The 25,302-nt window shown below is 44.5% G+C and overlaps 1 protein-coding gene and 1 long non-coding RNA gene across 2 annotated transcripts; one reads left to right on the forward strand and one right to left on the reverse strand.

The window, feature by feature from the left end:
• Positions 1 to 1,405: 1,405 nt before the first annotated feature.
• IFIH1 (interferon induced with helicase C domain 1) lies at positions 1,406 to 25,022 on the forward strand. Its single transcript, XM_083577177.1, has 16 exons — positions 1,406 to 2,615; positions 4,076 to 4,232; positions 5,259 to 5,405; positions 6,320 to 6,403; positions 9,552 to 9,775; positions 11,415 to 11,625; positions 12,276 to 12,493; positions 14,243 to 14,359; positions 15,654 to 15,777; positions 15,892 to 16,122; positions 17,372 to 17,628; positions 19,072 to 19,221; positions 20,586 to 20,747; positions 23,100 to 23,290; positions 23,950 to 24,043; positions 24,150 to 25,022. Exons 1-16 carry the CDS (start codon positions 2,172 to 2,174, stop codon positions 24,333 to 24,335), a joined length of 2,997 nt encoding a protein of 998 aa, XP_083433303.1. The 5' UTR covers positions 1,406 to 2,171; the 3' UTR covers positions 24,336 to 25,022.
• On the reverse strand, positions 10,123 to 11,406 carry LOC310745385. The gene is made up of 2 exons (XR_014540104.1): positions 10,399 to 11,406; positions 10,123 to 10,350 (listed from the first exon to the last, which is right to left on the reverse strand). It is a non-coding gene; the product is annotated as an uncharacterized lncRNA (long non-coding RNA).
• Positions 25,023 to 25,302: the final 280 nt, after the last annotated feature.

Raw genomic sequence — 25,302 nt, forward strand, 5'->3', positions numbered from 1 at the left:
TGTGCACACAACTCGTGCCATTTTGGCTGAAAACACCACAAAGATTTCAACCTTTGCTATTTTGTGGGTGGGATTCAGTCACATACCAGCAAATTTATGTTGTACAACTGAAGTACATTCAGCACCCTTCCTGGCACCACAAACCCACTTTTCAAAACGGGGAGGGGGGGGAGAGAGAGAGAGACTCTGGGTGTTAAGAAAAGTTATGGAGAAATGTGTTGGAAAGTGTGGTTTGACAATTGCTTAACATTACACTGAAATTTCCAGACAGCCCACTTACTGAGCATTGGTAGAGTGTGCCTGGGAGTTTCTAGAAACTAAGCAACATTTGTGATTTTTTAAATGGATAATTTGTATGTGTGGACCTGCCACGCTAAAAAGCATCCATTTTGATTTGTTTGCAGGGAGGTTAAACAGTCAGTGTGTCAGGCAAGTCTTCCCTGAGTGCATTTTCCCTGAACATTCCTGCAAAAAATCCTCTTTTTTGGTGAGTGTGTAAATGGAATTGTTCTGCAACAACAACAACAACAACAACAACAACAATAATAATAAAATTTTATTTATATCCCGCCTTCCCCATCCAAAGCCAGGCTCAGAGCGGCTAACAACAGTAAAATAATACAACATTCTAAAATCATTTCATTATAAAATTAATTCAAATCAGATTAATGGCAACCATTGGGCTAGAGTTCTGTGAGGATTGCCAAAGGAGGGGGTCAAGCTGTGCCCTGGCCAAAGGCCTGGTGGAACAGCTCTGTCTTGCAGGCCCTGCGGAAAGATGTCAAGTCCCGCAGGGCCCTAATCTCTTGTGACAGAGCGTTCCACCAGATTGGAGCCACAGCCGAAAAAGCCCTGGCTCTGGTTGAGGCCAGCCTAACCTCTCTGTGGCCCAGGACCTCCAAGATGTTTTTGTTTGAAGACCGTAAGCTCCTCTGTGGGACATACCAGGAGAGGCGGTCCTGTAGGTACGAGGGTCCTAGGCTGTATAGGTCTTTAAAGGTTAAAACCAGCACCTTAAACCTGATCCTGTACTCCACCAGGAGCCAGTGCAGCTGGTATAGCACCGGGTGAATGTGATCTCGCAGCGAGGACCCTGTAAGGAGTCTCGCTGCGGCATTCTGCACCTGCTGGAGTTTCTGGGTCAGTCTCAAGGGCAGCCCCACGTAGAGCGAGTTACAATAATCCAGTCTGGAGGTGACCGTCGCGTGGATCACAGTGGCTAGATCAGGGCGAGAGAGGTAGGGAGCCAACTTGGCGGAGATGAAAAAATGCCGCCTTTGTTATAGCTGCAATCTGCGCCTCCATGGAAAGGGAGGTGTCGAAGATTACACCCAAACTCTTAATGGACGGTGCTGGCACTAATTGCGCCCCTGCAAGAGATGGGAGTTGCCCCCTCCAATCCCATATCGTCCGATCCAGCCAAAGGACCTGTCTTCGAAGGATTTAACTTTAACCGGCTCCCACGTAACCATCCAGCCACATCCAAGTGCTTCAAAACAGCTTTACTTACCAGGCATGTGATTGAATCTCGCCAGAAAATAGAGACAGTCAAGAAACCCCTACTGTATTGCGTAACCTGCCAGTAAACAAATCTGAAAGAACGCTCAATAAACAAACCCCCTGGAAGTGACCCTTGAGCCAAACTGGATACAGCAGGGACGGGAATCTGCGATCCTGGACATTTTGCACTCCAGTCATGCCTCGGTATTGGCCATCCTAGCTGGGAGCGGGGAACGGGAGTACAACACCTGGAGAGACAGACACAGGTCCGTCCTCCCCCCATTCCTTGCGAAGGATTGCGTGGGTTGATTGGGAAGGCGGATCGCCGTGGTTGCGTCCTTTGTGCTGCGAGCAAAGCCCGGGAAAGCGAAACTCGCCTGCAGGAAAAAGCCGACCAGCGTTTGGAAACCGATCACCAGGCGAGAATAGAAACCGAAAGTGCCATGTCCTATAAGAAGCGGCCGGCGGAGTCGCCTAGCCCAGTGGCAAACGAAGCAATCGGTAAGAACGGAGTATTGCTCCGGCCTCCAGGAAAAGACAAAACTTCCAAGAGCAACGGGAGAGATTGCTTGGCTTTAGCTTTGTCTTTTTGAGCAACAGCCACGATCGCCCTTCCCCACGTGCAAACGGGGCGGTCCTCCTGGCCGAGCGAAGAGACCCTGGACGGCAGAATGGAAGCGGCGGCCCCCTCCCGCGACGAGGCCATCCTGTACCTGATCTGCTGCTTCAGAGGGCGGATCAAGAGCAACATGCGCGTGGCCCCCGTGCTGGACCAGATGCCCTCTTTGCCCCACGAGGAGAAGGACGTCATCCGAGCCGTGGCGGAGCGCCGCGGGGACGTGGAAGCGGCCGAGCAGCTCCTGGGCGCCCTGGAGAAGGACCGCCGCCCGCCCGGCCTGTGCCAGGAATTCTACGAGGCGCTGTCGAGGGGCGGCTTCAGCGCCGCCGACTACGTGGACCCCAGCATGAGCGAGCTGCCCTCGCCTTCCCTCGAGGCCATGGACGACACGGGCAAGTTCCTGGTGAACTTGTTCTCCAGGACTCTCGTGGAGAAGCTGAGAGCCACGCAGGTAGCCGATAAGTGCCTGCTTTTTACCTTCGAGGACGTGGAGCGGGTAGGTAACGCTGCCTGAAACAATTCGTCCGTGATCCAACCCCCCTCCCACTCGAGAGAGAGAGGTATTTGGGTATATATCATAGGATCACAGAATTATAGAGTTGGAAGGGACCACGGGGGTCATCTAGTCCAACCCCCTGCAGTGCAGGAATCTTTTGCCCAAAGTGGCTCGAACCCACGACACTGAGATCAAGAGTTCTCACATTCTATATCGACTGAGTTCTCTCTCTCATCCATTCACATATCTAGGGTAAGTTTAGAGGGCTCATCCCCACATTAAGATCAGGTTAAAGGTAAAGGGACCCCTGAGCATTAGGTCCAGTCGTGGCCGACTCTGGGGTTGCGGCGCTCATCTCGCTTTATTGGCCGAGGGAGCCGGCGTACAGCTTCCGGGTCATGTGGCCAGCATGACTAAGCCACTTTTGGCGAACCAGAACAGCGCACGGAAACGCCGTTTACCTTCCCACCGGAGCGGTACCTATTTATCTACTTGCACTTTGACGTGCTTTCGAACTGCTAGGTTGGCAGGAGCAGGGACCGAGCAACGGGAGCTCACGCCATCGTGGGGATTCGAACCACCGAGCTTCTGATCGGCAAATCCTAGGCTCTGTGGTTTAACCCACAGCGCCACCCTTGTCACTTTAAACATTCATTGTCAAGGGGGATTTATTCATTCGTGGTGGTGGGTTTTTTGTACTTGCTTTTATTGTGCGTTTTGTGCTTTCATCTTGTATTTTTATGTTGTGAACCACCCTGAGATTTACAGGTTGAAGGGCGGTATAATTAATAAACTAACCATTCTGTGGAATTGACTGGCAAAAGGCTTTCCTTGGACTGCACCACTCAAAGCTGGTGGCGGCAGGGTGGAATTGCAGGTTTGATTGCTACCTAGTGTTGCTGTGTTGTTTTTCCATACAGTCGTACCTTGGAAGTCAAACGGAATTTGTTCTGGAAGTCCATTTGACTTCCAAAACTTTCAGAAACCAAAAGCGCGGCCATTCTTGCCAGAGTTGATGGGAACCGTAGTACAAAGGTGCAAGAGAGGACCAGACTATGGAAGGCTGGCTTGCACACACCAAGCTTCCCATGGAAATACTTTTAATCCAGTATTTTCTCTGCAGAGCAATAAAGGAACCTGTTTTATAGGTACAGTTGTACCTTGGTTCTTGAACACCTTGGTACTCGGACATTTTGGCTCCTGAATGCCGCAAACCTGAAAGTGAGTGTTCGGTTTGCGAATGTTTTTCGGAAGCTGAATGTCCAACACGGCTTTAGCTTGAGTGCAGGAAGCTCCTGCAGCCAATTGATGCTGCACCTTGGTTTGCGAATGGTTTTGGGAGTTGAACGCACTTCCGGAATGGATTAACTTCGACAACCAAGGTATGACTGTACTATGACACATCTTGCAGAAGTACCAGTGTGAGTATTCCTTCCCTCCTCCCTTTTCTTTTAACCCAGATCAGAGCCGAAAATGCAGCAGCAGGGAATGCAGCAGCAGTGAGGGTGCTGCTGAGCAGAGTAGTGCAGAAGAAAGAGTGGCTGTCGCCGTTTCTGCAGGCCCTGCGTGACTCTGGGCATGAAGATGCCGCAGATATCCTAAGTGGACATAAAGAGGGTAAGAAAAATGATCATATAGTTTTGAAAAGCTATAGTTCTTAGCCTTCCCTTTGTACATGAAGGGTCTGCAGTTGCTCTGGGGAAACAGAAACACAGGGCTTGCCCACACTTAACCTTTCCCCTGCACTTTCCGGACTCGGTCTGCACTTGAAAGCTCTGTGTCCAAGCCCCCATTTCTTTCTCTCTCTTTTTGTTCCGGAGTTTTCCCTGTGAAAACCCACTCCTTAAAGCTGAATTGGAGCAAATGGGAATCCACAGAAAACTCAAATTGGCACTTGCTCTGATTGAGCGCCAAAGAGCAGGCTTTTGCGTGGAAAGTTATCGCGCAAAAAAGGAGAGCATTTGGACACAGAGCTTTAAAGTGTTGACTTCTGCCTGGAAAGAGCGGGACAGAAGGTGTGAATAAGCACATGCTGGGAACTGCATATGTGTAAATTTTGACATGAAAGCTGCAGTCCGAATGTACGTACACATCACATGTTAAAAATTGTTGAACTCAGTGAAACTTACTTCTGAGGAGATGTGCACAGGAACGTGCTGAAAGCAACAATATAAAGCACGCTTATACAATTTTAAGCAGTCGTGGAATCCTGGGAACAACTGCCCAAGATGGTAGACCAAGACATGACTTTACCTGATTTTTGGCATGACAGATCCAAACTCAAAAATTACACCATCCATTTAAACATCACAGTATGTATTGGTTTCTAAAAATGCCGGGCAGCACCAGGCACTTCCCACTAGTGCTTAATAAAACTCATTAAATACATTAAAAAAGCAAACAAACATTCCTACTCTCCCTCCTACAGCACCTTGGTCTGAATTCACCTTGGGGAAAACAATAGAAGATCTGGGCACAGCTCTTTCAACACCTTGCTTCATATTTGAGTTTAAAACGCGACATTGGTCTACCTTATGGTTTATCTCCCTGCCTTGTTGTGTCCCCATGTTGTCTGTTTTGCTCTCCTGCGTATGGGGGCTGATCTCCGATGTTGCTAAATAACATTTTGTTTCGTGTGAACAGAGCAAATAGTCAACGGGATGCCTGCAGGCGAGACTATGGGCACAGAGGAACCTCAGGTACCTGAGAATCCAAAGCAGTTGGGGAGCAGCTTCACCCATGAGGAGAATGCCTCAGAAGAATCGTGTGGAGGGAGTTCTGCAGTTTCGGGTAACCTGTCAGCTCTGCTTTTTAAAACAAAGCTTATTTATTTACGTGGTTGCAGCATGGGAGCTGCCCTGTAGTGGAGCTCCCAAAGCACATTAAAACATATTGGGTGGAATTGTGGTCCTCAAGCTGCAAAAGGTTCCCCATCTGTCCTTAAAAAATGGTGGTGCTAGGAGCTTTTTGCTCATGTCCAGACTCCTTAATACTCCCCCCCCCAGTGGGTCCACCCACACTGCAACACAGTAGAGAATTAATAGATCTCACCTTAGCATGCCCAGGTTTTCACTCCATCTTTATGGCAACTATTCTCTGTCTGGTTCAGGAGTCAAAACCTATCAGGATGGCGACGTTTGTTTTCAGACTTGCTCTCTTGCACTCTTTTTGTAAGCGCATCATTGACCAGTAGGTGGCACCCTTAGCAATTCGTTGTTAGGAAAGTGGTTGCTTTACTGCATAATTTGATGCATGTTTACTCAGATGCAAGCCCTGCAGTGGCAAATTATCCTTACCCCCTAGTAAAATGTGCTTAGGATTGCAGTCTTAGCCAAATATTTTCTTGCATTACTGGCTTATGTATTCTGAGCAGGTCGCATTGTGACCTGTGTTTAATTCTAGATATGGCATTCAAGGTTGTGTCCCAAGTATTAAGCAAGAATTTCAGTGCTGGTAAATCTAATCAGACAAGGACAATATAAGCATTTTGAGCACATGGAAAGGTTCAGGTTTGCTTCAGCTGATGCATCTAAGATAGCCTGAGCTGTGTGGACAGCACATTCCTCTCTCTAGGTGCTTTGCTGAAAATGAGATTAGAGGGAGACCGTTCTGGTCTATCAAAATGCGAAGCACGTTAACCTATGATAGAAGTAACTGCATATCACAAAATATTTACACCCTCATTTCTGAATTGTGTCTGCCAGATTCTGACGTCAGTTTGCTGGATGCAAGCGTCAGTGATGTGAGCGAGAGTGTCGCGCGGTGCAGCCTCGCCAACGGTGATTCAGGTCTGACATTTACACTATCTGTTGAGGGATGATATTCTTGAATCAACTGTTCCAGGATATTTAGCCTAGATTTAAAACTACTTAATTTTATTTAATGGTGACTATTGAGTCTTTTATATGTTATATGCGTCTAATATGTCTGGAATACCAATGTTTTATGGATCCCCCTCCTTTTTCCTTTCTCTTTTATGATTTTACTGTCTAAATTATGCCGACAAAGGCTGGATGAGTGAGCATTTAAGCCACATCATTGTAGGCTGTCGAGGTAGAAACCGTGGCATTCGTCTGTCTAGCGTTGTGAGCAAAATCTATCAAAATGAATACGTGAGATCAGAACTGCTTGAGGATCAGAGAGAAAGAGAGTGTGGATTCTGTTTCTCCTTCCTGCCCCAAGATTTGCTGCTTGATGGAATGGAGGATTTTCCCTCCTTCCCCTGTTGTGCAAGAAACAAGAGGTCCGAGACCAGAGGACCATCTTCGTCTTAGCACTGTTTTGTACCAAAAGGGAAGGGCAGCACCCAGCCATTGGCCCAAAGCCCAGTAGCTGATGGCAGCTTGTTTGCTCTTCCCAGTAAGGAGCCCATCGCAAGTGCCAGCTGCCCTGTGGGTTGCATTCGAAAGGCGCTCGTAACCTAGAGGATGTTTATAGCAGGCTCGGAGGAAAGCTGTAATTTGGGCAGCAGGGTGCGCGTGTTCTTCCCTCCCAACTCAAGACGTAAAATTGTAAATATTTGTGTGCGACATCCAAAGCCTTGGAGACAGACAGGATGCAAATATCAATTTAAGGAAGGGCAATTTGTAATTCTTTGTAATTCAGCACAGCTCTTAGGATCCTTCAGTTTCTTGGACGAATTAATGTTATTAATACTTAGTAGTTCTGTTTGTATTGGGCCCACCCAATTTTTTTGATAAATTAATATCCCTCCCTTCCTCCCAGGATGCTAGACTAGATGGGCCATGGGCCCATCTTAGGTCCTTATGGTTAGAAAGTTGGAAATAAGACCTGGGAGGCCAGTCTTCAAATCCCCACACGCTCATGAAGGTCCCTGGGTGACCAGTCACTCGCTGTCAACCTAACCTACCTCACAGGGTTGTTGTATGGATAAAATGGGGAGGTGAATAGCCATTGTCAGGTGCTGTTGCGGTTGCTCGAGAGTAACCAGGCAGGACTCCGATCTGTGTTTTACAGGCTTTATTTTGGTGCAAAACTATTTACAGTGAAGAGTCCCAAAGCTCATGTCTGGCTCAAATCGCTAGCAGAATCCGGGAGTGGTCTTTTTTTGTACCTCCCCCAACATAAAAGTTTCGTCACCCCCGTTTCCGCCCCTCTCTGCGCCTCAGACTACTGCGCAGGATGGGCGATGGCAAGGGCGTGCCTCCCTCCTCTCCGGCTTGCTCAGGCGCGGTGTTAAGGCTCTCACTAGCATCCTCTGCTCCTTGCACCTCTTCCCCACTGGAGGTGGGGCTTTCCTCCTCGCCGGAAGAGGAACTGCTTCGCAAGATTTTCGGAGACTCCCCGTAACCCAACTGCCCTTCTATTTCTCGCCTCTGAGCCGATGACAGTTCCCTGACAGCCATGTATGCCAACTTGAGCTCCTTTGAGAAAAAGGTGGCATATAAATGCAATAAACCAATATTATCTCCCCTCCACCCTGTATCTAATGATCAGAGACTGAATCAGGAGACCTTGAGGGAAATGAACTAGGTGAAAATAACCCTCTTCTCTGCCTTAAGGCTTGCCTCGTCCACTGTCCCCACCCTAGGCTTTTCCATTGCTCTCTTCTTCCACTTGGAGAGATTTCCATTAGCAGATCTTATCCAAGCCTCACTTGAGTTCTATTAGCTTAGTTGGGCTTTTGGGAGAATTGCCCATAGAAAAAGATGTGACGCTTCCTTTATACTGCTTACAAATATAACTTTATAGCGTTTTCTGTATGATTTAGCCACTAATGATGATATCATCAGAAAGAAGGTATCTTTTCCAAATATCATCAGATACTCTTTGAATTTTCCCCCGCCCCTTTCAGTCTGTGTTTCCTTTTGCTCCATCCACTTAGCACAGGGGCCGGCAAAGTTTTTGTGGCTTGGGCCGGTTCGCAGTCCCGCAGATGCCACGGTGGGCCAGAGTGCGCGCACACGCATGCTCAAACGCTATTTCCGGTGTGGAGGAGGCGTGCACAGCTTCCCATTGGCTGCAGGAGCTTCCTGCAGCCAATGGGAAGCTGCCCAGCATCACAGAAGGCGGTCCCCACTCTGCTCCATACCGGTTTAGCGCAGCGCACGGGAGCTGACTGAGCAAGCGGTGGGGGTCCATGGGCCGGTTAAATGACCCTCATTTAGGTTGCCAACCTCTGGTTTAGCATATCGTAAAATTTTGGTAGTAGGCTTTTTGTGCTTTTCAATCCATATAGTGTCTTTTAAAATGCAGTTGTCTCTGTTTATTTGACCTCTCCCCATAGGTCTCCAGAGTAAAACATATTATATGGTGAAACAGAAAACAATCCTTGCCCCTGAATATTATCATATGGATATAATTCTAGTCAGTAACAGGCCACATTCTTTTGACAAGATCATAAAACATCAAGCAGTCCTAAATTCAGTTGCTTTTACTATGGTTACTCGTTAAATTGTATACCACTGAATGCAAAGATAGTTCACTAATCATAAAAAAATAATTGAATAACATGATTAGAATACAGAATAATTTAAAAGAGACCATAATTAAAATGCACAATAGAACCACTTCATTAAAATGTTGAAATATGAACAACCATGATTAATATTTGAATTGCTCCTGCTCACCTGCCAACAATTACCCTCATGTGGTTGGCTGGGCTTGTTCTGGATATGACCCTTGAGCTGAAAAAGGTTCCCACCTATGGTGTACAGGATTGGAGCCTTAAATTGTGCATCCCAAGAATGAATTGACACCAGCTGTGATGCCCAAAGGAAACTCTAGTAGCCCGTCAGCCATATATTGTGGCCTGACAGGTGTTTGCACAAACATTTCTGCTGTTGTGGGGAGAAGGCAGGAGTTATCACTGGTCAAAAAACATGGGCGTCTCTGGCTTACACCTAAATCTGCATGGCGGAAATTATAGAGGAGTAGTAGAATGCTTTTCTATTTCTTGGTCTCTCTTACCTGCAGATGATCCTGAGGATGAAGAGAGAAGAGTTTCACCAGAGCCAGAGCTGACTCTCAGAGACTACCAGATGGAGGTTGCCAAACCAGCCTTGGAAGGGAAGAATATTGTCCTGTGCCTCCCTACAGGCAGTGGCAAGACCCGAGTGGCCGTCTACATTGCCAAAAACCACTTGGATAAGAGAACGGAAGCCGGAGAGCATGCAAAAGTTATTGTGCTTGTCAACAAGGTACGCTGTCCAGAGGTTCTCAAACAGGGTCCCATGAACTACTAGTGGTCTGTGATGTTAGGAGGTCCTCAAAAAGCTTGCAAAACCGTCGAGGATATCTGTACCTGCCCCTGTGCTCGATGTACTTTTTTCTGACAGTTAAGATCGAGATTGTCTTTGAACCAGGGCTGGGTTATCAAACAGGCTAACAAGACCCTAATCCAGGTGTGGTGATCACACAGGGCCCCTGGACGTTTGACGGTCTATTGACCCTGTGGCACCACTGTGATTGCTTTCTTCGCTGCCACCACCCCGCTTCTCATGGGGACACACGGAGTGCAGACAGTTGTTAACATTAACAAATCAAGTTTATTTTTAAATGCAGGAACAAGCGTATGGTTTCAGTTTATTTTTCTCTTGTCAGTTTCTTAATCTTAGTTCCTAACAACTCCAAACTGATTATTCCAACTATCTATCTGACTCAACCTAACAATTCCTCTAACTCTTTCTCACAATACAACTCTACCAACCCACACCTAATCCTCCCTCTTCCTTCTTCACCTCCCAAACCTCAACTCCCAAACCTCAACTCTCAACTCTCAACTCCCAAACCTCAACTGACTTTCAAAACCTCCCACTCTAACTTTTACTCCACCCTTGCATTCTCACTGTCCAATCACATCACACCCATTTTAACCCTTTCCTTATGACCCATCCTAGGAGGCAAACGCCACATTAGGGTTTCCCAGTCTTGGGTCTCCAGCTGTTTTGGACTACAACTCCCATCATCCCTAGCTAGCAGGACCAGTGGTCAGAGAAGATGAGAGTTGTAGTCCAAAAACAGCTGGAGACCCAAGTTTCGGAAACCCTGCCCTAGTCTTAAGGCCAATGATTTTCTTAAAAATGATGTTAATGTGGCCTCTCCTTAAAGCAGTACCAGAAAGTTGTAAAATTGTGTCTGCTCTTGGATCTGTAGAGCAAAAACAAACGCTTATTAAGTGGTACATAAAGGTGCCCAACAAAACTTCAAGCAGTCCAACGGGGTGGGGAGACAATTTTGAGAACCGCTGTGCTATCTGCTTATGTGAGTCATGCAAGCACAGAACTGTAGGATGGCAGGTATTTGGTTCCAAAATAACGAAATACTTCATTTTGAGCGGAAGCACAGTTCATATTCCTGCCTTGCAGAGGGTTGGACTAGATCAGGGGTCAGCAACCTTTTTCAGCTGGGGGCCGGTCCGTTGTCCCTCAGACCTTGTGGGGGGCCGGACTATATTTTGGGGGGGAATGAATGAATTCCTATGCCCCACAAATAACCCAGAGATGCATTTTAAATAAAAGGACACATTCTACTCATGTAAAAGCACACTGATTCCCGGACTGTCCGTGGGCCGGATTTAGAAGGCGATTGGGCCAGATCCGGCCCCCGGGCCTTAGGTTGCCTACACATGGACTAGATGATCTCCTGAATCCCTTCCAACTCTACAATTCTGTGATTCATGTTAGTGGGGTAAGCTTGCATAACCTTTGGTCAAAACTCCTTAGCATGCTTTGGATGCTATTGTGTAGTTCGCAAATGCGCAAAGAGCTTAAACAAAGGTCATTATTACAGTAGGGGCTTAGTTGTATCCCCAACTCTTGGCTGGAAACCTTTTCCTAGGTGCCATTGGTGGAGCAGCATTTCCGGAAAGAATTTCACCCCTTCCTGAAGCATCGGTATCGCGTCATTGGGCTGAGCGGTGCCTCTCAGCTGAAAATTTCCTTCCCTGCAGTTGTCAGAGATTACGATGTCATTATCTGCACAGCTCAGATCCTTGAGAATGCATTGCAAAATGCAGACCAGGACGAAGAAGAGGGAGTTCAGTTAAAAGGTATTTATTGTGGATAACTGTCTGCCTGTTCGTGGTTCTGAGGCCCTAAACACATTTTGTTTGTGTGCCTTTAGAAACATGCTTAAAACGGACACTTTTGGAAGATTTTGGAAGAAAAGAGGCCTCAAATTGGGACATGCTGCTCATGGAATACTGTAATCATCATCAATAACAATTTTATTATTTATACCCAGCCACTCTGGGAGGCTTCCAACACATAAAAACATAATAAAAGGTCAAACATTAAAAACTTCCCACTACAGAACTGCCTTCAGATGTCTTATAAAAGTTGTGTAGTCCTTTATCTCCTTGTCATCTGATAGGAAGGCATTCCACAGGGAGGGCACCACTGCGAAGAAGGCCCTTTCCCTGGTTTCCTATAGCTTCACTTCTCCACTTTTTTCAAAAGAACTTCTGAGTAGACATGGTTAGGATTGTGCACGGTGCATTATGTCTCTCAGGGCCAAACTATGCAGACTGCCAATTTGGACTGGGTTTATTGCAAGCAACCAGTTGTGTGTGTGTGTGTGTGTGTGTTTTCCAATGGAAATGGCTGCCCTAATCCCAAACAAAAGTTGTAATCCTTCCTGGGACTTTATGGTGAATGGCTGGTAAGACACCTTATTAAACAAATAAATGTTTTCCCTCAGAGTTCTCCCTGATCATCATTGATGAATGCCATCACACTCAGAAGGAAGCGGTGTATAACGGTATCATGCGCCAATACTTAAAAGAGAAGAGGGACAATGAGAAGCGAAGGAAAGAGGGCGAGCAGTGTTCTCCACAAGCTCAGGTTCTGGGACTGACAGCTTCACCTGGCGTCGGAGGTGCGAAAAATGCGGCAAAGGCTGAGCAGCATATTTTGAAAGTAAGTCAACGTAGACTTGGAAGGTCAAGTCTGGATCCAAACCAATGGGGGGGGGGGAGTGGGGCAGATTGATACAGAAAAAATCCATCTCATCTTTTATGTCACAAAAATGAGTCAAATAATAATTTTTTTGGCTTTATGCATGGCATAACTAATCAGTATTATAATAGCAATCGAAAGAACCATTAATGTTAGAAGATAATAAGAATATAATGACATCGGTTTAAAAAAGGTGTTTTTTATCATTCTGCCCCACCTACGGGGCACTTTGATACAAAGCGTAAATTGTATGAGAATGGTGATTATTTGCAAAAATTTAATGAAAAAACCATTTTTAATTGTGAGAGATCATAATCAGCCTTACAATTTGTTACTTAAAATCTAAATTACGTATCAAAACTAACAGTGTTTCACACACATCATAGACTTTATGGCAGGTTTTCTTAACAAAACATCAAAATTTATGTTAATCTTTCCTCAAATACCTATCCATTAGAAAAAAAACTTAAGAAGTATAAGAACTCACATTAGGTAGTCAAAAAATAGTAATTTAAATAAAATGCGTATAAAAAATAAGATAATTACTTAACATTTAGCTTCTATTGCACATTATATCCACTTAAGTCCATAGAAAAAGTATAAAGAGATGATGTTTGAGATGTGCCCATTGGGAAATTTGGTCTTGGCAACGGCAAAACAACATCCTTGAAATCAATGCTTGCCTTATCTTCTACATTGGGGAAGACAAACATACAAGATCCTGGTTTTTTCCTGAGATATGACACGTGATAATCAGTCATACTATATTTAGAAATGACCTTGGCCATATAGTAAAGAACAGTTTTCTTCTTTTCAAATTTAATGAGTTTAGAGATTTCATGCAAATTTGTATATTGGGGCACTATTGTACACTAGCGGGGCACTTTTATATGTATCAATGTGCCCTGTGTCTTAGTGTATCAAAGTGCCCCAACGGACATTTTCAAAAAAACTTAACAATTATTAATAAAAACCACTGAACTTATTTAAAAATCACGTGTAATCCTGATTACTGAGTGGAATAACTTACTTTTGGTATTTTTAAATCTTAACTAAACGACGTAAAACAGTGTTGGAACACTTTTACATTTCGCATAATTTTTTAGTTGGCCCAACTAAAAACACACCTACTCTCGTCAAACACCAACAGCTAACTGGCGGGCGGCGCGATTGCAAGTGTTGTACTCACACATGTAAAGACGCATTTTAGTGATGTCGTGACACGAATAACATTTCTCAATATCTAAATATTGTTGGTGTATCAATGTGCCCCGCTTCCCCCTATATTGTTGAATTAGGATTTGACTGCTTTCTTTAATTTATTGTTGGTTGGTGTTGTTGTTGTTGTTGTTTTTAAAAAAATCAATGAATAACAACAACATTAATTTGCCTATTTGCAAAAGCGGAGATGGGAGGATTTGGAAAAGGCCAACTGGGAATGAGAAAACCAGAGGATGAGGAAGCCAGAAATCAAAGCCACAACCATAAATCTATATTTTGCATTGGGCAAAACATTGTTACTGAAGCCAAAAAAACCACTATGCACATATTTATTCATGGCTGGGCACCCTTATTAATCATTTGAGGTAGTGAAAGCTTAATTAGAAAATATATGTTAAGACTGATTTCATGCGGAGAAATGTTACGTCTTTAGGCAGCATTACTCACAAAATGCATGTGCCATATCTGTTAAAACCTTCCTGCTTCCAGATATGTGCCAATCTCGATGCAGATGGAATTATGACAGTTCAAGATCATGCCCTACAGCTGAAGGATCAGGTGAAAGAACCCTCCAAGAAGTTTGAGATTGCAGACAACAAGAGAAAGGTATGGATTTTTGTTGAGGCTTTTTCTCGTTGAATTTATTTCTTTCTTCTCTGCTTTTGCCTCTTCATAATAAATCTGGCGCTTCAGAAGCGAGCCCGCCTTGAAGCAAGGCGCTTCATGGGCTATAGGATTCAACTTTGGGTCTATGCAAGTCTGCTTCTTTCTCTCCCCCCCTCCACCCCACCCCAAACGGAACCATCTACGTATAACTTGTTCCCTTTTGGGCCAGAATTGAATTGGGTGGACTCTGAGGGCATGAATCCTGCCACATTTCAGAAGGATAGCCATAGTGGTTTCCCCACAAGGACAGGCATTACAGTTTTAGAGTGGGTAAGAAAGGCATTCCCCCTCGTGTGCACCCTCAGTCAAACAGCCACCACAACAAAGCAAGACGAAATAAGTGAACCTATGTTTCTGTGGGCCACAAAATAACAAGCAGGCGTATGTATCCGTGGGCCACTGAAAACCATCTACAGTGGTACCTCGGGTTACATATGCTTCAGGTTACATACGCTTCAGGTTACACACTCTGCTAACCCAGAAATAGTGCTTCAGGTTAAGAACTTTGCTTCAGGATAAGAACAGAAATCGGGCTCCAGCGGCGCGGCGGCAGCAGGAGGCCCCATTAGCTAAAGTGGTGCTTCAGGTTAAGAACAGTTTCAGGTTAAGAACGGACCTCCGGAACGAATTAAGTACTTAACCTGAGTTATCACTGTAGGGGACTTTGTGTGACCTGCAGTTTGTGTCCTTGCGTTATCATGGAAGCAAGATTTCATTTCAGCTGGAGGTTTCCATCTGTTTTGATATGCACACTATCAAAGAGAGAAGCAGGGGCGTCTTACCCATAGAGGCTAGTGGTGCAGGGCACCAAGTTCTGGAGGGCACCAGGGAAGAGGCAGAGGCTGGCATCAGCTCGCCGCCCTTGCCCGCCTCTGCCATGCCGAAGCAGTGCCACGCCCGGAGCCTCCGCGCACGAAGCGGCCAGCTGAGTCAGGAGGCGTCACGTCCAGCCTCCACCTCTTCCCCGACACTTTCTCTGCACCTCTGTTGTATCCAGGCTGGCAACCTGGGGGCCATTTTCATGAGCTGCATAGGCATAACCATTCATTGCTTGATAATTGGCTTGCTGTGAAGTAATTGGGCCATTTTGTTCATGTCTAGGGGAGTATGTACTTGTTTATATAAATATTCTCTCTCGCTGATGTAAAACTGAAGGAATTCGTATCCCTTGTTGATGTTGGCAGAGTATCCCTTCCCTCATTACTGAGTGAGTGCCCATGTTTTTCATTTTTAGGATCCGTTCAGAGAGAAACTCATAAACATAATGACAGGGATCCAGACCTATTGTCAATTCAACCCAAGGGCTGAGTATGGATCTCAGACCTATGAACAGTGGGTGATTCAAGAGGAAAAGAAAGGTAACCATGTTTTTAAGTGTTTTGTAATGTTTTGCCATGTCGGTTGTCCAACACTCTCCCAGACACCTGTCTGTTGGTTTGGTAAAATTTGTTTTCCCCGCCCCTCCTGCCTAGCTGCCAAAGAAGAACATCGCAAGCAGCGGGTCTGTGCAGAGCATTTGAAGAAATACAACGATGCCTTGATAATTAATGACACCATCCGAATGATTGATGCATATAATCATCTCAGAAGCTTCTACAAGGAAGAAAAGAGTAAGAAGAAGGCAGTGAATGAACACAATGAGGATCAGCCAGGAGCATCAAAACCAGATGAAACTGATGCATTTCTTATAGATTTGTTTTATGGTAAGCATAAGACCCTTGGCAAATTGCCATATATTCTTCCACTAACCTCTGTGCAAATGCAAATAAGAACCAAAATCTGACCATTGCTTATAGTTAGGTTACCCTACTCAGAAAATAGTAGCTTGAACATAGTGGCTGACAGGGACACAGTGATGACATCAGAAGTTTACATCTGTGGGACTCCTTTTCTTTAGCACCCTAGGTTATTGCGGGCTGCCTTTCACTTCCAGCAGAGATGGGAAGCCAAATGTTGCTTGATTTACTGATCCCATTGCCCTCGCCCAGCATCGCCAGTGGATGAAGGGAGTTCTCTGGAGCAGGAGCAGGTGTGGGTGCTTACATGACCTCCCATAACAGGAGTTGCTACGGTTTACTAGAAGAGAGAGGGGAAGGGGTGAACTCAGAATGGTGCAAATGCATGGGCTGCAGTGCTGGATCGGTTCCACCAGAGCATTTGAACTGCACCAACCTTGCCACTGTCTCTCCCTCCCAGTAAGCCACAGGAACTTCAGGGCCTGGAAGTCCCATATGGGTTGATGCCTGCCCCACTGACCACTGCCTTTCTGGAAGGCCATAGATTTCCCACCCATGGCTTACATAGTAAGGGGAATATCAGTTAAAGCACATCTTTGCCACCTTTCCCCCTTAATTGTGATGCACAAACACATACACAGCCTTTTTTATTAAAGCTTAATTGTACCTTAAATAGCAGTTTGCAGCTAATTGGTGTGATGGAGAAGCAGATTGATCAAGCGATAAAATGGCAGGACCAGATTCAGAAATTAGCATCTGACTGGTCTTGCCCATCAGCGTTACTTTCTTTTTTCCATTGTTTGCTAATGAAATCTTTCAAGTTTCACTCAGTATCATTTATTGCTTATTTGGTGAATTGTATCCCACCTTTCTACCCAATGGTGCTCAAGGTGGTGATGAAGCTTTTATTAAGTATGATGGCCTTACTTACTTTTATTTTTGCACAGACTAAATATCTGTACAGTACTAGCATTTCTGAGATGCAACGAAGCCATCGTGATCCTATATTGAACGTTGGTATTTGCTATGTGCTATAGGCTATAAATCACATATACCCAACAAGTTACCCTCCAGAGGTTGTTGAACCCCCAACTCTGGTCATCCCCAGCCAACATGGCCAATGGTCTGGGCAGATGGGAGTTGTAGTCCAATAACATCTGGGGAGTGACAAGTTAGGTTCAGTGTTTTATTCATTTATGCCTGTTCGTTTTTATAGCGAAAGAGAAGGAGCTGAAGCAGTTAGCCAGTGAAGCAAAATACGAAAATGAAAAGCTGACCAAGCTGCGTAGAACATTAATGGAAGAATTCACAAAGACATCTGAGCCCAGAGGAATCATTTTCACAAAGACTCGGCAAAGTGCTGTTGCTCTCCATCAGTGGATTGAAGAGGACCCAAAATTTGAGGACGTTAAAGTGAAATCTCACTATCTTATTGGTGCCGGGCACAATAGTGAGTTTAAGCCCATGACTCAGGTAAAGAATGAAGGTTAAATATGATATCATATTTTTCTTTACCACGCAGTTGGGAGGGAACAGATTCTCTGATAGATGGAGTAGGAATCCTTGCCTGTTCTTATCCTGACTATTTGATTTGGTGAGTACTTGAATAAACCCCAAGGAATAAGTGGTAATAAATCCAAAAAGTGATATTCTTGGAGAAAGTCATTTAAGATTAGCATCTTACCTGCTTCATTTTTCTCCTATAATCTGGTGTCACTACAAAAATAGAGAGGGCAGTTCCTACAAGGATATGCTGAGCCTTTTGTTTATCATGTTCCTTCTGCCACAAACAAACCCAAAATCCAATTTTTGTTTCCTCACTTTGTGCTTTTTCTATTTAAAAAGCAAGGGCAGCCAGAGCAGCAAAGACAAGGAGTGTGACGTAACACGAGGGTTCGGGGAAGGCTGCCTCGTGGCCTACAAAGTCCCCTCCTATGGACACCTGATAGTCTGCTGTTTCCCATGTCCCAAGCTGGGATCTCAAGCTGCTCAGGGCCAGTAGCTGAAGTAGCACTCCCAGTAAAGAAGTGAGAAGATGCCAGGCAGTGCGACACGAGCACATCTTGTGCTAAGACCTCTAGCTGTTCAAATAGCACCCTTGACAAAGAAGTGCAAGGATGCCAGGAGAAGAGAAAATGCAGGAGGCAAGCAGTTCTTGCCCACCGAAGTCTACTCCAAGCCTTTGGGGAAAGATGGCCAATAAGAAGAATGCGGCGAGACTTGGGGAAGGGTCCTTTGGTTCTGACTCCTCCCTCTCGCCTATTATTGATGGGGGAAAGTGGCATTCACAGCTTTTCAGTGAATAAATAGATTCCAATGGAGAACATTCAGGATAGATAGCTAGTTGGAAGAGAGGGCTGGAGATGCCACCATGCCTCCTCTGATTTATCCACTTCCAGTGTTTAGTACCGAGAGGCTTGTTGTAGAAGGAAACCCAAAGAAAGGCCATGCAAACCTAGAGATGTTCCTCTAACATCTAAGCTTTTCCAGAAAGAGGAAGATTCTACTTAGCACTTCCAAGCCGTCAAGTAGGGTGAGAGGACAGAGGACCGTGTTTAAGAGCAGATCTCATGGGAAATCCACAAGAAGCTACTTGGAATTTTACTAGTATAGTATCTTTTTGAGGTGGGTTTTGTGTGAAACTGTATTTGTGTCTCCTGTCCATCAAACCCAGTTGAGCCAGACCCCCTACTGTAGAAGAACCAGTATTATCCATTAAAAGCTTTTGAGAAAGTTTATGCCCTGTGTTATGGTTGCTAAAAGTTGGGCTCCTTTGTAAATTGGTTCAGAAGCAATGTTGGATATGTAAGCACGGAAACCTTATGCGCAACTCACCAAACCCCCATGACTTGCTCATTAGCTGTCGAATGCATTTTTCCTTCCATTAACGAACATGTTTGTGATGTGTTTCCACAGAATGAACAAAAGGAAGTCATTGAAAAATTTCGTGCTGGAAAAGTCACCCTCCTTATTGCTACTACTGTGGCAGAAGAAGGCCTGGATATCCCAGAATGCAACATAGTTATCCGCTATGGCCTTGTTACCAATGAAATAGCTATGATGCAGGTATGCCCCATTTGTATGTTTAGATTTCTTTTCTCCCTGATCAAACTAGAGAGTATTATTAAAACAAAATACCACCTAAAATCACTTTTTTAAAAAGCAGCAGTATAAAAACAGGTAAAAGCACATCATCATCATCATAATTTATTATTTATACCCTGCCCATCCGGCTGGGTTTAAGAGCAACTCAAACAAAAATTCATGGGGTTCAAGCACATGAAACAGCCCAATCTTATGGGGTTTTCTGTTTCATCTCCTGCAGAGAAAACGGCATTCCATTCAGAAAATGCCCATTTTGTGCATATATACAGAACCATTTTACACAGATAAATACATTAGCAGGGTTACTTGTCATTTTGATATGAATGGACAATAGGTAATTTAAATGATTCCAAAGTTAACAATGGACATTGATAAATAATGGAACATTGATAAATAATAGAACAAAGGAAGGGACATGGGGAAGTCAATTTGTTTTGTACTATTTTGATTTTGTATTGAAGTTGTTCTTATTTTTGTTTTGTTTTGTTTTGTTTTGGGGAAAAGTAATAAATTGTTTTCAGAAAATGCCCATTTTGGGGTTGCTGCCCTATGATATTCTATAGGGCAAGGGTGCCTTGAGTAGAACTTCCCCGGACGATTTATCTTACAGGTCTACACAGGTGCAGGCAGTCTTTCAGGTAACCTGGTCCCAAGTTATTTAGGACTTTATACACTAACAATAAAGCCTTGAACAAGGCCAGGGAGTGGTGATTGGCAGCCGGCGCAGTTCCTTTAGCTCAGGTGTAATACGTGCACCTTTGTGGGCTTCTTTACAACGCTTGGCCATAGGGCATTGTTTGGTCTTTGGATTGCTTCAGAGCAGGAACTGGATAAATGTGGAAGAAGTTCTTTGCTCAGAGTTATTATGCTTCTGAATCCAAGGTTCTAGAGCAGAGGTAGGCAACCTAAGGCCCGGGGGCCAGATGCAGCCCAATCGCCTTCTCAATCCGGCCCGCGGACGGTCCGGGAATCAGTGTGTTTTTACATGGGTAGAATGTGTCCTTTTATTTAAAATGCATCTCTGGGTTATTTGTGGGGCATAGGAATTCGTTCATTTCCCCCAAAAAATATAGTCCGGCCCAACACATGGTCTGAGGGACAGTGGACCGGCCCACGGCTGAAAAATGTTTTAGAGGGAGTCCTGTTGGCTTATTACTTGTAGGCTTTTGGTGAGCATCTCGCTAACCTGCTGGAAACGAGATTTGTAGCTTGGTCCAAGATCGCTGCTCACCCCTCAGAAGGCAGGAGACACACCCCGACTCCTGGTTGTATGTACACCTGAACGTGCCCTGTATTTATTTATCTGTTTGCCTTGTCTGTTCCAGGCTCGTGGACGAGCTCGAGCGGACGAGAGCACCTATGTGCTTGTAGCGTCGGGGGAATCGGGAGCTGTGGAACGTGAAAGCGTCAACATGTTCCGCGAGACATTGATGCACAAAGCAATCAAACGTGTCCAGGCGATGCCCAGAGAAGAGTATAGACGTAAGGTAAATGGCCCGTACCGTAGCTAAGGCTGCTCTGGTTCTAAAAAGAGCAGCCACGTTGGTCTTGAACTTGCAAAAGTATGTTGGGAGGGAGCCTCGTGGCTGCCCCTCCTTGCGCATCACTGCCACATGCAGATCCTTTGGCAAGGAAGAGCCCCATCCACCCACCCTCCTGCTTTATAATACAGGTTACAGACTCTGCTAACCCAGAAATATTACCTCGGGTTAAGAACTTTGCTTCAGGATGAGAACAGAAAGCGTGCTCCGGCGGCATGGCGGTAGCAGGAGGCCCCGTTAGCTAAAGTGGTGCTTCAGGTTAAGAACAGTTTCAGCTTAGGAACGGACCTCCAGAACGAATTAAGTTCTTAACTCATGGTACCACTGTACCAGCAACAGGTCGTCTTCTCAAATACAGTGGTACCTCGGGTTACATACGCTTCAGGTTACATATGCTTCAGGTTACAGACTCCGCTAACCCAGAAATAGTACCTCAGGTTAAGAACTTTGCTTCAGGATGAGAACAGAAATTGTGTTCCAGTGGTGCAGCTAAAGTGGTGCTTCAGGTTAAGAACAGTTTCAGGTTAAGAACGGACCTCCAGAACGAATTAAGTACTTAACCCGAGGTACCACTGTAAAGGAAAGCTCTGGGCTGATGTGTGAGGCCAGTGGATTGGGGTTCTTTGCTCTCCCACTTCCCTAGAACTGACTGCTTCAGCTGGCATCGAATGGATCTGAGAGGACCAGATGGGTAAAAGAGTAAGAGGAGATCCGGAAAGATCTGTGGCCTTCCGTGTGAAACCACCCAGATTGCTTCATGGCCCCCGGGACCTAGTCTGACACTCAAACCCCTCCTTTATACTAGTTCACTTACTGTTACCAGCCTATGATATAGGACTGCAACAAGATAAGGCTTTGAATGTGGGGCAGGGCGAATGGTGTGCAAATCCTAAGTGGCGGTGTTACTATCAGTGCGGTGTTTCTCTTTATTTTACTTCAGTGGTTCTCTTAATCTTTGGCTGATATATATTCCGTAGAGAATATTGCCTGGCGCCTTCATTATACACCTTTAGGCGCCAGGAAAAGATGATGCTTTTTAACCAGGCCTTTGGCTGATCTGATTTACATCCTATGCCCTTTTAAAAAAAATGGGGGGGGGCAACTATTGGGTTGTTGTTTTTATTTTCATTATGTATTTTGCGGTTTTATATCTTGATTTTATTCTGTGAACCACCTTGAGATCCCTGGGTATAGGGCAGTATAATAATAATAATAATAATAATAATAATAATAATAATAATAATAATGCCTTTTAAATGTGTCTGCAGGAAGGGAGAGCTATTGCTTTGCTGTCTTGTTTTACGTATTTACTTGTTTTTATCCTGTGTTTTATTCTGTGAGCTGCCCTGAGATCTTATGATGAAGGGTATTATATATATCTGATTTTATTATTATTTATTATTATTATTTATTAATCTTAGTGTATCTGCCCCATTTACATATAAAGCCTCAGGTGGGCATCTCTCATCTTGGCTCTGCTACAGTGAGAATGCAAAGTTAAATGAGGCTGAGGGAAAGATTCTCATCCCCTGCCTTATACACAGATGGACCAGTTTAGTTTAGCCTTGAGAAAAGCAGATGGAGTGAATGTACCCACATATTTTTGGTTCAAACATTCTTAGTTGTAAAAAAATAGAAGGGTGCATTTTTTTTTCTTTTTTAGTTTAAAATAATTGCATGTTACTAACGGCTTGTAGATTTGATGTTTTGTGATTGCTTGTATTATGTAGTGCTGCTGCTAATTTCTGTTCCAGATGTCATATTGTCTTAAATCTTTTATTTTGTGTTGGAACTCGCTTTGGGATTGCATCCATGGCGAAAAGCAGAGTCTACACATTTTAAAAATAAATAGAAATGAAATAGATCAATGTTAACCTGTAAAGCGCCTAAGAATATGGAGGGAAAGGGAAGAGTCATTACCTGTTGTGGCAAATTATAAACTAAATAAGATAAATAGTTCAAAGTAAGCCAATATAATATAGGTGATTGTTTTAGTACTGTGGTTATTTGGTTAACAGGCAGAAAAACAAGAGTGGTTTTTATTATTTATTTAGGGAAGCTTTTAATGTTTGTTGTATTACTGTATTTCAATATTTGGTTGGAAGCCGCCCAGAGTGGTTAGGGAAGCCCAGCCAGATGGGCGGAGTATAAATAACAAATTATTATTATTTATTATTATTAAATGCCTCTTGAATCGGTTTCCTAACATGAAGTGTTCTGGTTCACCTCAGACTTGTGACTTCTTTTTTGTGGGGGGGGTAGGCTGATGACTTCATATGCACTTTGTTCCTTCATTAGATACGAGACTTTCAGCTGCAAAGCAAGATGGAGGCAAAAATGAAAGAAAGGAAAGAACAGTCAAAGAAATGCAAGGAACAACCATCCTTGATCAAGTTCCTCTGCAAAAACTGTACCAAGCTGACCTGTTCAGGAGAAGACATACAGGTCATTGAAGACATGCATCATGTCAGTGTCAAAACGGAATTTGCGTAAGTGTCCTGCTCAGGGCTCTTGGGAGAGAAGCCTTTGTAATTTATTATTTATACCCCGCCCATCTGGCTGAGTTTCCCCAGCCACTCTGGGCGGCTTCCAATCAAGTGTTAAAAACAGTACAGCATTAAATATTAAAAACTTCCCTGAACAGGGCTGCCTTCAGATGTCTTTTAAAGATAGGATAGCTGCTTATTTCCTTCACATCTGAAGGGAGGGTGTTCCACAGGGTGGGCGCCACTACCGAGAAGGCCCTCTGTCTGGTTCCCTGTAACCTCACTTCTCGCAATGAGGGAACCACCAGAAGGCCCTCGGCGCTGGACCTCAGCGTCCGGGCAGAACGATGGGGGTGGAGACGCTCCTTCAGGTATACTGGACCGAGGCCGTTTAGGGCTTTAAAGGTCAGCACCAACACTTTGAATTGTGCTCGGAAACGTACTGGGAGCCAATGTAGGTCTTTCAAGACCGGTGTTATGTGGTCCCGGCGGCCGCTCCCAGTCACCAGTCTTGCTGCCGCATTCTGAATTACTATTTAGGCAGCTGAGAGCAGGAGGAATGTCCAGAAGTGGAAAGGGGTGGAACACACCTTCCCTTGCCTCCCTGACCTTTCACTGCTGTGACCTGTATTATCCTAATTCTTACTTATCTATCATTTTAGGGACCTTTATATTAAAAGAGAAAACAAGACTCTGCAAGCAAAAGCAGCGGATTATCAAACCAATTGGGAAATTATCTGCAAAGATTGTGGACAAGTAAGTGTCTTGTTATGGGCTTGTAAATTTTGGTTGCCTTAATAATCAGCGATTGTTTTACTCAGTTGTCATCTTTTCCTTACGGATTCCTTCATTTATTTCCCAGGTTTGGGGAAATATGATGGTGTTCCGAGGCCTAGACCTGCCTTGCTTGCAAATAAAAAATTTTGTGGTTTCGTTCAGCGACAAGAAAACTTCTGTCAAAAAGCTCTTCAAAAGATGGGGCGAGCTGCCCATCAAGTTTCCAGATTTCAGTTATGCGGATCATTGCATTTCCAGTGATGATGATTAAGAAGGCTTCAGAGAGAGAGAGACTCTAAGGCATGTGGAGATGCTAAGACTGCGCACTCAGGTTCTGAATAGGGAAAAGTTTACCTGAGCATGTTTATGACTTGAGGACCACAGCACCAAGCAACGGCTTATATGCATGGCAAGAGCTTTCTTTTCGCATCAAATTCTGAGTAGAGTCAGTTCATGCGTTCAGCTGTGAGTCACAGAGTGGGAAGGAATAGTTGCGTGGTGCCCACACTTGTATAAAATAGCTCAACAATGTGGAATTGCCAAGTGCAATCGAAAGCTTCTGGAGAGGGTCATTTTGCTTGGGAGTTTGCATTCGACCCTGCAGTGGCTGTCTAGGGTGGACCAACGTCATGAGACCCTGTGGAACCATGTCTCTAATCAGCAAACAGCATTAAATAAAACCCATGTTACCAATTATTCTATTGCCTAATACACAGCTGATGCGATATTCAAGTTCCTGTGCAATTCATCAATAAAAGCACATTTCCTAAATTGATTTGTGATCAAACTTTAACAAAAGAGGCAAAGTCTGCTGATGTTTTTCTGAATCTAGTGTCTTTTTTATGTTACAAATATATATGTATTTCAGCTACAAAATGTTTTGCACTTTAGTACCGGGCAGCTTGTTGCTCAATGTTCCTGTTAAATAAAAAATAAATAAAAAATAGGCCATTGGTGACTTTCTGTTCTCTCTTTTTAAAACTGTTTTTGACTGCAATCCTAATCCTATTTAATAGGTAATAAACACCCATTTAACTCACTGGGACTTATTTCTGAGTAGACACCTATAGGATTGCACTTGTTAGTTTATTGACTTAAATCAGACATGGGGAATCTGGCTATGCTGCTGTTTGCTGAATCTACTACTCCCCTCAGCCCTATAAAACATGGCCAGTGGCATGGCATGATGGGAGTTGTAGTTCAGAAACAGCTGACTGGTCAGAGCTTCTCCACACCTG

Source organism: Podarcis filfolensis (genome assembly GCF_964270895.1).
Source record: "Podarcis filfolensis genome assembly, chromosome: 1".
Lineage (NCBI taxonomy): Eukaryota > Metazoa > Chordata > Lepidosauria > Squamata > Lacertidae > Podarcis > Podarcis filfolensis.

Coding starts and splice junctions, on each gene's coding strand:
- IFIH1 (XM_083577177.1), top strand. CDS start 2,172: ATGGAAGCGGCGGCCCCCTCCCGCGACGAGGCCATCCTGTACCTGATC. Junction 12,494..14,242: donor CTGAGCAGCATATTTTGAAA/GTAAGTCAACGT, acceptor TCCTGCTTCCAG/ATATGTGCCAATCTCGATGC. Junction 23,291..23,949: donor AGTGTCAAAACGGAATTTGC/GTAAGTGTCCTG, acceptor CTATCATTTTAG/GGACCTTTATATTAAAAGAG.